We start from the raw sequence: 15358 nt of genomic DNA, 5'->3' as shown, positions 1-15358 counted from the left end.
TACTATAGCAAGTGCTATGTATTCATCTACCTACTTGAATTAAACACTTCAGGATCTAGTTATAAAAAGGTATTTTCAGGAATGGAGAGGTGATTGAAGGTGCTAGATATAATGAATGCGAAGGAGCTTGTATGTTATAGTACCATCAGACACAAAAGAATTAAAGGAAAGTAAATGAACACCCTTAATTGTACATAAAGATGATACTTTCCAATCTGTAGTAAGAGGTTTATTTCTTATGGGGCATTAATTTAAGTTTGACCATATGTGTAGCGCTGAAGTAATTGGAGATATAGTGGAAATTTTAGTGTAGCAAATACATTTCTTTAACAAATAACTGTCTGCATTGCAATTCCTTAGTGTTCAATATATTTATCATCTATTAGTCACTTATTAGGAAATATATATAATATGCACAGATCCACTTAAATTGTGAATAAATAAATTAAAGTGATGTTTGCAGTGTGTGTCTGTGTGTGCACAAATAATATATATATTTTCTCCAAAAAACATGATATTTTAACCCACAATTTTTATTAAACTAAATCTTTTTGAATCTGCTAGTCCTCTGTGATTTCTTATACTCCGTTAAATACTGATTGTATTCTGATGTGCACTTTCCAACATCTCCTAGTGGAATTTACCATAGAAATTGTTGCATGTACAATCAGTTGATAGCTATAGTTAATATATTTAATTGAAAAATTAATGTTCATTTTTAATTACAATAAAACTGATTTTGTTTTATTATACTTTCTCTCTCTCTCTTTAGTGTTATTACTTGAATCTTTTGCAGATTAGAAGCCTGAAAGATTGGCAAAAAATTCTTATTACATGCTGTGTAACTGCTTGTAAACTGAGCCTAGAATTTTATGCTGGTCCAAAACTTGCACATATCTACATAAACATTTATTTACAGTAGTCTGCATCTCTATTTGATTGAAACAAGATTTTCTTTATGGAACTGAAAGGACAAGAGTTGCAGTAGAAAGAGACAGTTGGCTCATTGCTTATATACTTCAATTCGATTACTCGTTTGTAAAGTTATACGTGTCTGCCTCATCCTTTGCAAGAAGGCAATCATAATTTCTGATTTAGTAGACTTTATCAGTATATGGTAGAACATTAGCATGATTTTTTGGATTTTAATTTTTTGGTGACTGAGCATGGAGCTATTTATAAAATGTTTCACATAACCCAGAGGATATTTCTAACAGAATGTTGTATTTTCCAGGTATGTCAAATTTTGGGGTTAGGGACCTTAGATAAAATTTTCACAAAGCACCTGAATGGCTTAAGAACCTATATTCAGCAGTTCAATCCTATAGGCGCTTTTAAAAATGCTATGCCTTATCCTGCAAGTGATGCATATACAAGTCAAAGGCCCTTAGCCCCTTGCTGGATCAGGCCAGGGGCACCTTTGTTAAAATTGACTTTTTGCTGTCATTTGATTTAAATAAATGTTAATATTTGAAAATAGGGGGGAGTAATTCTTGGGAGTAAGAAAACAATCATGTTCCTTTAATGATGTGCAGAATTGTGTAGGCATTTTGTGTATGAATAACACATATGAGTGCAGAATCCAGTTCGGGGTCGCTACCCTAATACTCAAAACTCTACCTGGGACTGGCCATGGCAATCTGAGAAATCACACCAAGCCTCCATCACAGAATACCCCGCCACAGCTATATTTCATTTGAATCATTAAGCTGTTGTCCAGCTGGGTAAGGCTTATAAATGCAGGAGACAGAACTTTCACAAGAGATGGCTTTTGACCAGTAGGGCCCATTCTTTTTCAGCCTGAGGGCTAAACCTATTTCAATAAGGTCAAGGTGTGACGTCAGTACTTTGGGGCAGAATCTCTGCCCTGTTCTGTTCCCTTTGCACTGTTCGGATGATACAAGTGGAGTGGAAATGATCCACAAATCTCTTAATGGGGATTTCTCCAACATAGAGGGAAAGTAGAAAAACAGTAAGGACATGGAAGAAGTAGGCTTTGCTTCACTTCCACACACTTTTTTTTAATTCAGGGAGCACCTCTTTAGTTCCTAATCAAATACAAATATTCTTCTCAATATAGCTACCCTTGAGGGCCCCAGTTTAGGACCATGGCTAGACACCTCTGATTAGAAAATGGAGCTAATTCCCAAAGAGATAAGAATAGTTGCGGGCTTCACTGCATTTGGAACTAAATGCAAAATTCATTTTTTTCCCCACACCTATATATACATACACACACACAGAGCAAAAAATAAAAGTAAACTAATCAAGCTATTTCTTCTACAGGGTGAGAAGGAAGAGAGAATTGTTATTTCGATTTTTAAATGTTTGGGAGTCACTCAGTAGTACCAAAGTAATGATCCTGATCTCATACACGACTAGTTCCACTGACTTCAATATAACTAATCATGTGCGTAAAGAGTAGGGTTTTCAGTGCAATTTTTGTATAAGACTTCTGACGTGTGAGGGAAGAATGAGTGCAGTTGCATTGCCATTACACTGTCATGGAAGTCAACAGTTCAGAGACTGACCCACTGTAGAGAATATTTTTATTGGACCAACTTCTGTTGGTGAAAGAAACAAGCTTTTGAGCTACTCAGAGCTCTTCAAGTGTCAGTTCTGTGTAGCTTGAAAGCTTGTCTCTTTCATTAACAGAAAGTCCAATAAAAAAGTTACCTCATCCATCTTGTCCTGCTAATATCCTGGGAGCCAACACGGCTACAATACTCCATTTACTTACACACACACATGCTCACTCCCTTTTGCTCTTTCTCTTTGAGCAAAAACATGTAGCGAAGAGACTACCATGGGATTTTTGCAATGCAAAAACTAAACTGTACAAGAAAATAACCTACAGAACTTACGGGGCCAAATCCTGTCCTCCTTACCCAGGCAAAACTCCAATTAAAATAGTGGGATTGATAAAATTATAAATTAGTGTTAAGGTAAAATATTACCTTTTTCATAAGGCACATTGTGAAAGAAAAACGGTCAGGTCAGTAGACCTGCACTGAAAAGAATGAGAAGAAATGGAAAAAATTTGTACTGTCATGTGCCAAAACATATTACACTATGCAAGATTAGAGTAAGCACACATTTATATAGTATATTGTTAAGATCCACTGGAAAGAGCAAATGCTAATTAGGAATGAGAATCAGAAAATCTCCAAATCATTTAGAGTCCAGTTATTTCTACCAGTGTTGCATGATGTTAATCTGTGTCTTTGTTCCAATGGTCAGGCCCATTGAAGTTTTTTTTAACAATTGTGCTGTACTAAGCAACCTAGAAGTCACTGGTGCTAATTCTGACTATAGGGGCTGTATTGACAACTTGCCAGCAGTCCTCAGAGCAGCAGCTACTCTGTGTGTGCGTGCGTGTGTGTGCATTTTCACTTTAAAATTAATGCCCACAGCCATAGTATTTATTTGCACTCCTCTGCTCCTTGACAGATGAATAGAAAGAGTGTATTTGAACTCACTCTGTGTTGTCCTGACCCTGTAGTCATCGTAGAGGGAGAAGATGGGCAGCAGTGATGAAAATAAATTCATTGATAGCTAGCCTCTTGTAATGCTTTTTCCATCTTTGCTTTTTTCCCCCCTGGCATACAGAACTCGTGCTGAATGTGATCACTTATAATTGCCTTCAGAAGACAGACATTCTTTGCCTGCTGCAGTGGGCTGTGGCTTTCTGTCCTCCTTGTTCAGCATTTTGTATACCCATGAGATTGCAGCATTGCATGGAAAAAATAGCTTCACTGTAAAACGTGGCACTTTGGCTACTGTAGTAGCTTTAATTTCTAGGAAGATGAGAATGTTGTGTTTGTTGTGCTCCTAACCTGCTCACCCTATATCTGATACATTGGCACAGGGAAGGTAATCAAGCAGTGAATTAAAAATAGAGGAAGGGGGAAGCCTGCCACTCAATCAGGTATAGAGAGGTAAGGATAATTAACTCTTTAGTGACTGTAGGTACACACATGTAGATACAAATATGAATAGTGTGTAAATGTATAGGGCTGGATTCTGGATATAAATAGCCAGTATGAAATTCCTCTGACCTAGGGGAACTTCCCACTCTGATAAAGCTAGCAGAGATGACATCTGTGCCATGCCCTCCATGCTGATAATAGATTATCAGGGTTGGGTGAGGACAAGGAGGGGAACATGACAATGTCCAATGTAGGGTAACTCCCCACTGGTGTAAAGCTTGTACAGGCAGGTCCTGCACTAGCCACACTTCCCCACCCCTAAGGAAGGGAAGGAAAGGATCATGATGAAATACATTACACTATGCCATGCACCCAGTTTGCTTTCTGCCTGACTAAATTTTTGCCCTCTCACAAGTCCCATTATTATACCTTAAGTCCTCCTAAATTTTGAAGAAAGACATTTTCTGTGATCCTCACAGAACCAGCATGACCAACAAGGCCATGGCATATCTCTCTGCTGGAGGCGATGGTGGACCATTCTGTTCATTGTCTATCCTCAGTAGACCTTCACCAAGATGCAATGTCTTGTCACGATTCAGTAATCTTTGGTTTGACAGCCCAGTTGCTGTAACGCAAGGGTTGAGTGAAAAATGGTAGTAGGAATCAGTGCTCAACATTCTTCACTCCCCTGGAAAGAGAGACAACGCAATGGTGTAAGTCAAAATCTGGAAGAAGATTAGATAATAGGGCAAGGATAAAGAGAAACATTTATTGAAGGATCAGATTCCATGTACTTTAGATTTCTTAGAAGAGGGAATAGTGGATTGGTTTTACTCTGAATGCCCTCACGATGCAGCAACTATTGCTAGCATTCTCTGCTAGAAGAGAAAGTTTGGTTAGCTTCTAGAGGGCCTCTCAACTTCAGAATATCTGTCTTTTGTGAAGTCTTGACCTGGCCAGAGATGCACTGACAGATCCCCCTCCCAGTTGTCTGGAAAGAATCGCGCACAAGGTGGGTGTTGCCCTAAACAAATAACATTCAACCCTGATGTCATTGATTCATAGATTTATAATAAACAAAATGTTTTTCTAGTGTAAGTTTGGTGAGAATAATTTAGTGAGAACAATACTTATTTTCATAAATAGAATGACATAATGTATAAGCAACAAAAGAATATACAAAAGCTTTTTCTATTATGTAACTGTTATGTCCTTTCATCTTGACAAATACAATGCAGCTCATGGGTTTAATACATAAGTGAACAAAAACATCCTCATTATTTCCCTGCTCTAAGAAATATCAGAAATTGTATCCTGATGTTAATGAATGAGAATAATTGGCTTGATAATAAGCCTGTTATCCATACAATGCTAAGTTGAAGTGTTTAATTTTCAGGCTACTCGTTCATATCTGATGAATAATGTGTTACTTCGGTTTCATGTTTCATTGCTGAAATGTGAGAAGTGAAAGTGTGTGTGTATATGTAATGGCTTGGATGAATGCTGTGGAGTGAGAGACTGCAGAGGATTTCAAACATATATAACTTCCTCCCAGTGGACATATACCTAGAGAATATAAATTTGTTTCACTAACCAGGACGCTATGCCACTCACTGAAATAAGTAACTTTGTAATAGCCATTATTTTTAATAATATTAATCCCTTCATTCCAGCCATTCTTTTCAGTATTGTGGGAGTGAAGAAATCAGTGGCTAGGAGACAGATAGAGAATGTGTTCATAGGATGGGGCAGGGGAGAAGGGTCAGGGGAGTTGCGGCAGCCGAGGATGATCTTGAACAAGGGGAAAAAGAGGGAGCTGGAGAGGGGTAAGGAGAGAAGCTAGAGTGACCAGGAAAAAGAGACGTAAAGTGGTGGGTTGGCATAACTAAAGTAGGTTAGGGAAAAGGAACAGAGTGGGAGAGGCAGGCTATCTATCACGGTAAGATTTGCGGAAGCTTTTCGGGATCCCAGTTCAGTAAGAATTGTGGGTTTCATATGAATTCAGAGAGGGCTGTGTGTGTTTTGAAATAGACCTGGCACTAAAACTCTGATGGAGTAACCTTTTCATTCCACGACTTCTCTCCTACTTTATCTCATTCAAATCTAGATTCCTCACGCTCGCTCGCTTGCTCATTCTCAAACTAAATCTAAGCAAATATTTTTCTCAGGGTCTTTTAATGGCCGCATGTCTCATTTCATCCCATTCATGTTTGAAATTTGTTGAAAAGGGTGCTGTTATGTTTGAATTGGTTAGGGTGTTCTCCTGGATTAGAGAGCAAACGTTTTTGCAGACAGGGAAGTTGCAACTTGCCTTTTTGAACCCATGACTTTCCAATGTATAAACTTAAGACTTCATTACGATTCTGCTAAGCACATCCGTACAGATTGCTGAGAATGGAGAGACACCTTCGGCATTGAGAGAATGAAGTTATGAGTTTTACTAACAGGCAGTTGTTCCTCCCATTACCTTACTTCTTAGGACTTGTCACCAAGGAATAGATGATAAGAGTCATATTAGAAATATTATGGCATAAACTGAGAAGCTTTGTGATCTTGTTGCTGTGCCCATTGTCCTTCCTTCCCCTCTTGTTTGTTATCCCCTCTTCAGGGACTGGGACCATGTCTAATCTGTGCTGTAATGTGCCTAGCACACCTTTGGGCACTGTGAAATAATATTAATTAATGGCCTGGAAGTTATATGTATTTGTTTGATTGATATATGGCACCTAAGTAAAACCCGGTGTCCCAGCTATATATGCAGTTATCTCCCGACATTAGGATTTTTGTTGCAGCATAATTTTCAGTGGGAAGGCACATGCATCTAATGTTTGTTTGCTAGAGCTGGTCGGGAATTTGTCAGTTAAATGTTTTTTCCGCTGGCAAATGCTAGTTTGTTGACACAGAAACTGTTAGAATGAAGTTTCCATCAGGGAGATGATAAGAGACGAGGGGAGAAAGTGAGTGTCCTGCCTGATAGTTAGGGCAGTCACCTGAAGTGCGTGAGACCCAAGTTCATGTCCTAACTCACTGAATCAGACTGGGATTTGGACCTAGGTCTCCCACATCCCAGTTGAGTGCCTGACCACTTGGCTATCCTGCGGTGTCTCGCTGGCTCATCTGTTTTGTTTTGAAAACACAAGTTTGAAAGGTCTTGGTTTCATTCCTATGTGGAACAAAAACAAATTTTGAAAGCTCAACATTTTGTTACGAAACTGAGTTCTTGTTTTATGGCTGGCCCTATAGTATACAGGAATCTGTGCAAATACATGAATAGTTATGCAAATCCAGTCTTTTCTTTGGCTCTGGCATGCGGGTGGGTAAGCATATGTTTTCTTTTTATCTTTTCCTGTTCTTTGCAGCGGGAGTTCTCTCACATAGGTGGTGGCACCTCTTCCAGAAGTCATTCAGATACAGTATAACAAGGACCGTATAAGTACCCAGACAGAGAGCGTGAGGCAATCACCACCAATTCATTAAGAGCTGATCGTGGCACTAAGGAGCAATGGAAGGGGTTGAAATATGAAGCTCAGGTATCCTAATACCAACAGGCACTGATGTGATGGATAAATAGGAATGTCATCCCACAAGGCCCCTCCTTTAGCCTTCTCCTCACCACGGGTTTGCACTGGATGCACTGGGATAAGAAGGTTCCTTGCAGTAGTATGCATCTCACTCCAGCATCCTTTTTAGCACAGTAACAGAGGCAGATTTTGCCATATTCTGTTCTGATGCAGCTACAATGCAGTGGAGATTTTCCCAAGTAGGTATAGGGTATCTACCTAAAAAAAAAAAAAGAGAAAGTAGAGGGCATTTTATAACAACTAAAACATGAACCATCCAGTTTGCACACAGCTAGCCAAATGTATTACTCTTCGCCTCATCACTAACTGAGCACAGTGGGACACTGATCTGGGCTTTTGGGTGACACTTCAATAGTAAAAGTGATTAGAGATTTTTACCCAAAAGATCACATTTGATCTTTAACTGTACCTTAGCGCTTTTTTTTTTCTTTTTTTTTTTTTTGCGGTGTCTCAATAGTAATTTGGATGTAATTAAAAAGGTGTACGAAGCTTAAAGAGAAAACCAGCCAACTTCTGTTATCTATATTTTAGAAAGTGGATCTGTATGCTGGAGGAATAGACTAAATATATGTTTGAAAGTATATAGCAACAGAGGCTATATAGCCAAGCACTTCATTTAATCTAGTGTTTTAAAGCAAGGGATAATGGGTACAATGCCCTGGGGCTAGATCCTCAGTTGGCATAGAAAGGCTCTGTTGTAGTAAATGGAGTTACTCCAATTTACACCAGCTGAGGAGCTGGCTCCAGTGGTCTGGGCCCTACTCTTCTGCAGATTTCCTGTGTGATCTTGGACAAGTCACTTTAACAGCTGTGTGCCTTAGTTTCCCCATCTGGGATGATTCTTTCCTATCTTTTTTAAGTGCCCTGAGATCTTAAGAAGAAAATGTTAAGTTTCTAGTATTGTTATGTTGTAGTTCACATGCAGGCTACTCTTACCGGTTTCAGAATGTTTTATCAAACACTTTGCGGTGAATTGTGCAACAGCCTTCTTTCACGTTTGTTTGTTTTACTTAACACAAACGTAAAACAGTCTGAGACGTTAAATGGCCAGCTTTTGTGGCGTGACAAAGTAACTCAAAACACAATTACTGTCAGACAAAGTAGATTGACATAATAGTATCTATAGTGCTCTTTAGTTGTGGTCATTTTAATGAAAATAAAGTCAAGCACTAGAGTATTACTATTCTGCTTATATGCATGTGGAATTTGACTAATAATTAAACTGTTTCACTTATATCTAGGTTAAACTAAAGTGTGTGCGTGCGTGCATGCCCATATACATACAAAATAAAAGAAACAAATATTCGTGTATGACCTAAGAAGATTCTGTGAAGGGTCAGGCTTTGAGGGATGTGTAACACATGAATAAATGATGGCCAGAATGCTGTTTGAATTCTGTGTAATATGAACTTTAGATATGACTAACTAACATAACAAGATATAACTAACGAGTATGAATTGCCACACAGGCAGATTATAAAAAGGGGTCTTTTGCCATGTAAACCGGTCTGATGTCCTGTGTAATGCTTAGAGTCGGGAATGACTTGAATTCTTAAGATCCAGCCGAATATTTGCGGAGCATCTCCTGCTAAGTGTGGAACGTTTACAATGCTCATTAGTCTCAATGGGGACTGAAGGTGCTCAGCAGTTTACAGGAGACACTTCAGTGCCTGAGAGGATCTGGCTCTCGCACTCATTGATAAACGTTAGAATTGGTTCACTTAGTTTCCATGCTCCTAGCAGTGATGCCTGTACCCAAAAGTTATTGAGGTGTCATGTCACTCGCTATTGTACCAGTTTTACTTTAGCTGTTTGTTTATTAAATAGAAACTGTTCACCTGTAGATCACCAGTTTTATCTGGCTCAGAATTGCCGCATCTGAAAAGTTGCTATAAACTTATTGTTCTCTTGGTCTCAATCTAGTTCATAAGGGCCATATGCCCACGTAACAAAACCATCACCCCATGTGGTACAATCTCAGCAGATAGTTTTTTATGCCCATTCAGAACTTGACTAAGTACCCTCTCAGAGGAGGTGAGGGGCTGAGAAATGTCAGTGGAATTCTGGAGAATCCTATGCTTTCGCTTTCTTACCTTCGTTGGGAGCTGGATTGAGTTAATGGGAGTTTTTCCATTGACTTTTGTGGATGCTGGATCAGGCCCCCTATATGTAGACGTAAGAGGAGGACTTCATGGGGCTAATCCACAGTGGTGAGACTCTGCACAAATGCCTTTGCTTCTAATAGATTGGTCCATGATCCACAGGTTTAAAATTCGCTGAGGGGGAGTATTTTGGACCGATGTTTGTTACTAGTGTTACATATAAAGAAGGCTCTGGTTCTACTGCAGTACAAGCTCAGAATATATTAAGTGCAAGTTTTTCGGAGATAGAAGAAACCTTCTAAACTATACCTTCAACGTTACATCTATTGATTTATTTCTGACTCCACATTGAGACTTGGATTTTTATGGGAAGCAGATTAGCCCAGTTCAGCAGATTTTATACAGTTCCAAATCAATGGTTTTGAAAGATGTGTAGGTTAAAATAAATCAATATTGGTTTAATGACTTTATTATACTGAAGAGGGCTTATTTAAATGTTGCTGTACTTTGCAGTTGATTAAAATGTTTTTTCTTTTGTTTTCCATAGAAACGCTCCAGAGGTCAAGTACTGTTTGACAAAGTATGTGAGCATCTGAATCTTTTGGAAAAAGACTACTTTGGGCTAACGTACAGAGACATGGAAAACCAAAAGGTAAAAGAGAAATCAGCCAGGGTTTTCTTGAATTAAAAGGAAGTAAAAAGAAAATCAACAGAACCGGAATCTTGCTAACTGGCATTGATCTTGAATATGCCTGGGAGGAGATATGTGGCCATCAGATTTTTTTTTTTTCCCCCTGTGATCAGTTACCAACAATCCAGAACTGATATTTCTATGTTTCCTCCCAAAGGATGTGTCTTTGTTTAATGCCACCTTCTTTTTAATTGTTTTTGTTTCCCAAAAACAGGAACTCTGCTCTCCTGTCTTCCTTCTGTCTTGTTTATTTATGATGTGAGAAAAGTTAATCATGTAGCTCTTCCCTTTCTAGTATGACTTATTCCAATACCACCACAAAAATCAGATTTGCATCCATAAATAGATATAACACGAAAAATGGTTTATGTTGTGACACAGACAGGCAGAAGTGGATTCACTATCACTGCTAATTCCCTTCAAGATTCATGTAATCTTTACCTGAGCATTATTGTTCAGTTGGTACTAGTATATGATGATCTAAAGCCCATGCAGTATATACATTGTACACACATTAGGATGAGATAAGCAGTATCAAAGGACCATCTAAATATTTCTTTAAAGTATTTTGTTAACTTCTTTTTGACATGTCTTGGTTAAAATGTACATTATAAAAGAGTTCCATAATAGGTTTTCATATAAGATTGTGGCAGTTCTCTCTCTTAGTGAGAACCCTTGTAGTCTATATTTATGGACTTTTTTTAAGTGGGGATTTTGGCAGTGATGCAAAAAGCAATTAGGCAGGTGCTTAATTCCATCCTGATTAAAGAAAACACATAAGCATGTGCTTAACTTTAAGGTAAAGCTCAAGTTAAGCATGTGCTTAAGTGCTTTTCTGAACAGTCATGTTTTCCTGAAGTGGGGCCAAAATAAGTTATATTTAGAGATACTGTCAGATTAATAATAATTAATTAATTAATTAATTAACATGTATAGCTCTCAAGTTACTTTAGAAATGTGGGTAGAATAAGTCAATAATTAATTTTAAAAACATTTGTACATGATTGTGCCAGAGCAAGAGTTTATTTTTAAATATATCTTTACATTTTACAATGTAAAAACTGCTTGTTCATCCCTCCACCCCACTTTCCTGCACATATGCGCGCAGACACACACACACACACACACACGTAGAAAAAATGTCTTCCAGGCTGAAGATCTTTATGCTTCATAAGAATCTATATCAAATTTTCCCATCTGAATTACAGATATCTGAAAACAGGGCTTTAAGAGGAAACCATGATGCAATCCTAATTGTAGTGGCACTTTTATACTCTTGTAGCCTAATACTTTGCAGAACTGACTGACTGATTCTGGGCAGCTGCAAGCTGATTGTGGGGTTGGGTGGCGCACAAGGTGGGAGGGTTGTTCTGAGGTTTGTTTGGTTTTGGTTTTTGCTAATTTGTTTATCTTTCCTTGGAGAAAGTGGAATTTTTCCTAGGGGAATTGAACAAACTGCTTTTGTTATGAACTACCTGATACATATTAAATATTCATTTGTGTCGGTTAAGGCAATGCTGAAGCACAGGGACATAACCTCCCAATATCTGATAAAGAAAAACATGTGCAAAGCAGACCTGTTTGTGGATTTTTAAACCACGCCTCCTGCTGAAATGGTTAGAAGTACCATGCTGCAGCAAGACATCCCAAGTGGAATTGTGATTCAGTTCCCCATCTTTTCAACGGAGGTACTGTACAGTTCCCCCATACACCGGACAAGCTCTGCTGGTCAGTGTGGATGATGGCACTGCACACACAGGCCCCTTTGCTCTTTTGGGTCACTGGCACTGGTGGTAATTCTAGCAAGGGACAGTATGTGCACTCTCAGTGGAGTAAAGCCTGATTCCTGCACTGGGGCTCAAATAGAGGAGCGGCTTGTGCCCTTTTCCTCCTCTTTATGTGCCTAAGAAGGGCCAGATTCTGCAGTCCCTCCAGCCTTTCATGTTCTAAGCAAACGAGCCTTTTGGCCTGCTAATAAAAGGTCCGCAGACATACTCTCAGAAGATGCCTGTGTTCTAACCTAATCTGCAGGTTCCTGTGATCTAAGAAGTACTTTAAAAAAAAAAAAAATTCTCTAAGGAATCAAAGAAATGTATTAACATATCTAGTACCAGACCTTAAAAATAATTACTGTAGCTACAATAAGGAAAGGAAAGCGATGGTATAAGAAGTAGCCAATCAACATGGCATCTCCTGCTGAGTTTTTAACAGGCCATTAAACACATTTAATGTTACTTTGTCTCATTTCAGTGCTGTTAATATCAGTGTTTAAAAATAATTTTCACTGTATTTTTGCGTCAAATTCAAAAAGAAATTTTTTTTTTTTCAGAACTGGTTGGACCCTGCAAAGGAAATCAAAAAGCAGATCCGAAGTAAGTTGTGATCAATCCTGTCTGTGTGAGGGGATCGATGAAATGTTTTATTAAGGAGAGCAGTGTTGATAATATGAAATACTTTTAAACAAAATTAAAACATTTATTGAAAAAAATAACTTCACAAGGCTCTGTATAAAATTGGAAAATCTGCTTTCCCTGGTATTCCACACTGTTTGCATATAATAAATGGTGTGAGAAAAGAGGTATAAAGTCCCACAGCTCATATAAAGAGTTTCAAATTAACACACTTTCCCAACTGGAGAGAACATACTGCCAATATAAGTGGCTCTATATGAAGCAGCAATAACAATTGAAAGAGCATCATCCAGGCATAGCCCTACTAAGCACACTGACACAGCACATATGGTTTAAGGCCTCCAGATGCAACTTCATTTATGAACCAAGTTAACCTGGTACTTTACTGTAAATGTATTGCCCAACAAACAAATCAAAGCAAACTAATGGTTACTCAAAAAAGATGCACTTTCTTTCCAAACTGGAAGTCCCCTGGTGGGCCTCTCCTTCGGATAGAAATTAGACACTTCATTGGAAGTGCCCTGCACCATGTACCTGCTGTTATCTCACACAGTGCTCTGGGTGCCTTACAGACATTAAAAATAATAGTCCCCCTTAAAAGATCCAAAACACTGCTACCCATCTACCTGACCCAAAACATGTTTAAAGTTATATCAGGGCTCTGCTGGACCCAAGCAGGGAAGTGGAGGATGACCTGATTCCAAATGTGACAATCTGTCTAACCTGCTGTGAGCCGCAAAGACCCAGGACAATTAAACTTAGCCATAAATAACATATTGCCTAAGTGGGAAATTCCAGTCGAGTGTAGTGTGTAGGGGTAGATGACTGCAAGAGAAGCTCTCTGATTGGCAGCCTGTGGAGCAGGAGTATTCCTCACCCAAGCATGTGGTTCTTTAAATGGCCCCAGCTCTGGGGCTTGAGTTACCAGTGAGGTACTAACCCACCAGTCACTTGCATGCCTGAGCTCCCACCTCACTCTCCCTAGTCTGAAGGACTGGAGCTGTATGGGGAAGGCATAGGGGGAGTAGTCAGTAGGTGGAGAAGTCTCAGTGAATATTGCACTTCCTCTTCAAGAGAAAACATTGTTTCATTATTCATCATTCATCTCAAATGTTAAGTTTCAAATTATTTATTCTGGCACGCTTCTGAGTCTGAATTATTAGGCCATTTTTCTTCATCTTTTTTACCTTCTGACAAAATCAATCAATTAGTCAGGATCATGAAACATAAATGTTTCATTGCTTAAAACAACTTGACATTTACAGAGAGGCAAAAGACTAAACTCAGCATTAAGCAATATAATCTTAGGGGCCTGGGTCACAAAATATAAATTGTTTTCTTTGAATTACTGTCATTTGGGTCACGTCAGGGTACACTTCTGTATCGCGTACCAAAACACGTAACTGTGTCTGGAAAGATATCCCTCTACCCAAAACATCTTTATCTCTTTCCTGCATTTCTAAAACTGATTTTTCCAATAACTTGAACTTTGTTCCTATGCTTACTGCTTCACAAAGAGAATCAATTTTCTGCTTCATGTAACTATTTTAAAAGGCTCAATTGTTAAATTTAACTGTATGCTGTATTATTAATCCAGAAATGTCTTGAAGGGACCCTATGTCAAGGCTGCTTTTCTCAAAATATTACCTTCCTTTCTTTTCCTCCAATAGCTCTTTGTGAACCTGATGTAATGTTCATAAATGTGATTTTGTTTTGGCAAGAAAACGTCAGTATTCTTCTCCATACACCTTTTAAATAATCAGTTTTGGCAGCCCAGCATTTACAAGCAATTACAGCTGGTAGTTTGCATTTCCAGGATCAGGCCCTAAAATAGTAGGTTACCATTTTAAGATTCAAAGGGTTAATATAAACTTTGAGTGAAAAACTTCCCTTAATCATCATGAAAAATACTCTAACTTCATCTTTTCCAAACTATCCCAGATATTATTTACACAATCTAAAAATGATATTCAATGAGAAATCATTAAAATCTGTGTTCCATTGTGTAATTTATTAATAGGATACTGAAAAGTTAGCACAGGAAAAGAAAGTGTTGTAGACTTTGATAGCTTGTTGTGTAGATTGTTGATGCAGTTAAAGCAGTTCAGCTACATACATTTGATTGCAATATATTTAATGTGTGTCTTAGCTAAGAGCTAGACAATGAAAGATTGTGACAGAAAGAGACTAACTGGGCAAAAAAGTCTAATTCTGCAGTTGACACGGGACAGTTAGAGATGTCATGGACGAGCATGTTAATTTGCTTGGCTCAGATATTCTGTTAAGAATTTTGGAATTGTAAAACTATCTTCCAAGTTACATATTTCGTGAACGGTTAAAACCACAATTGTATTGAATCCTGATGAGAATACAGGACAAATTTCTGCTTTCAAGAATGCTCAGCTCCACTGCAGGCAGCAGGAACTTCAAGTCCGTATTTGCGAGAAGAGTTTGGCTGACACTGTTTATAAAGTGTCTGATTCTCCTCACCCCATTTTAAAAGCATTTACTTCAATAGATTTATTCTTGATTGAAATCAGCATAAACAAGAGGAGAATCAGGCCTGTTATGTCTTTTTTTTTTTTTTTTCTTACAAAACCGTACTTCTGAGGCACACAATCTGGGTTTAATTTATTTCTTGTTT

At 38.3% G+C, this 15358-nt stretch overlaps 1 protein-coding gene across 18 annotated transcripts in view; it reads left to right on the top strand.

The window, feature by feature from the left end:
• EPB41L3 (erythrocyte membrane protein band 4.1 like 3) overlaps positions 1-15358 on the top strand; it is a 131206-nt gene that overhangs the window by 61405 nt on the left and 54443 nt on the right. For all 18 annotated transcript variants that reach the window (XM_067547391.1, XM_067547401.1, XM_067547516.1 and 15 more), the window contains 2 exons: positions 10160-10264; positions 12633-12675. In XM_067547391.1, the coding sequence (XP_067403492.1) occupies positions 10160-10264; positions 12633-12675 (148 nt within the window). The remainder of the gene's footprint in view (positions 1-10159; positions 10265-12632; positions 12676-15358) is intronic.

The sequence above is a fragment of the Emydura macquarii genome, unplaced genomic scaffold (assembly GCF_026122565.2).
Source record: "Emydura macquarii macquarii isolate MOO-44397 ecotype Brisbane River unplaced genomic scaffold, CSIRO-AGI_Emac_v2 contig_212, whole genome shotgun sequence".
Taxonomy (NCBI): Eukaryota; Metazoa; Chordata; order Testudines; family Chelidae; genus Emydura; species Emydura macquarii.
Note: the sequence above shows the minus strand (reverse complement) of the source record. Positions and strands in the feature narration are given on the sequence as shown.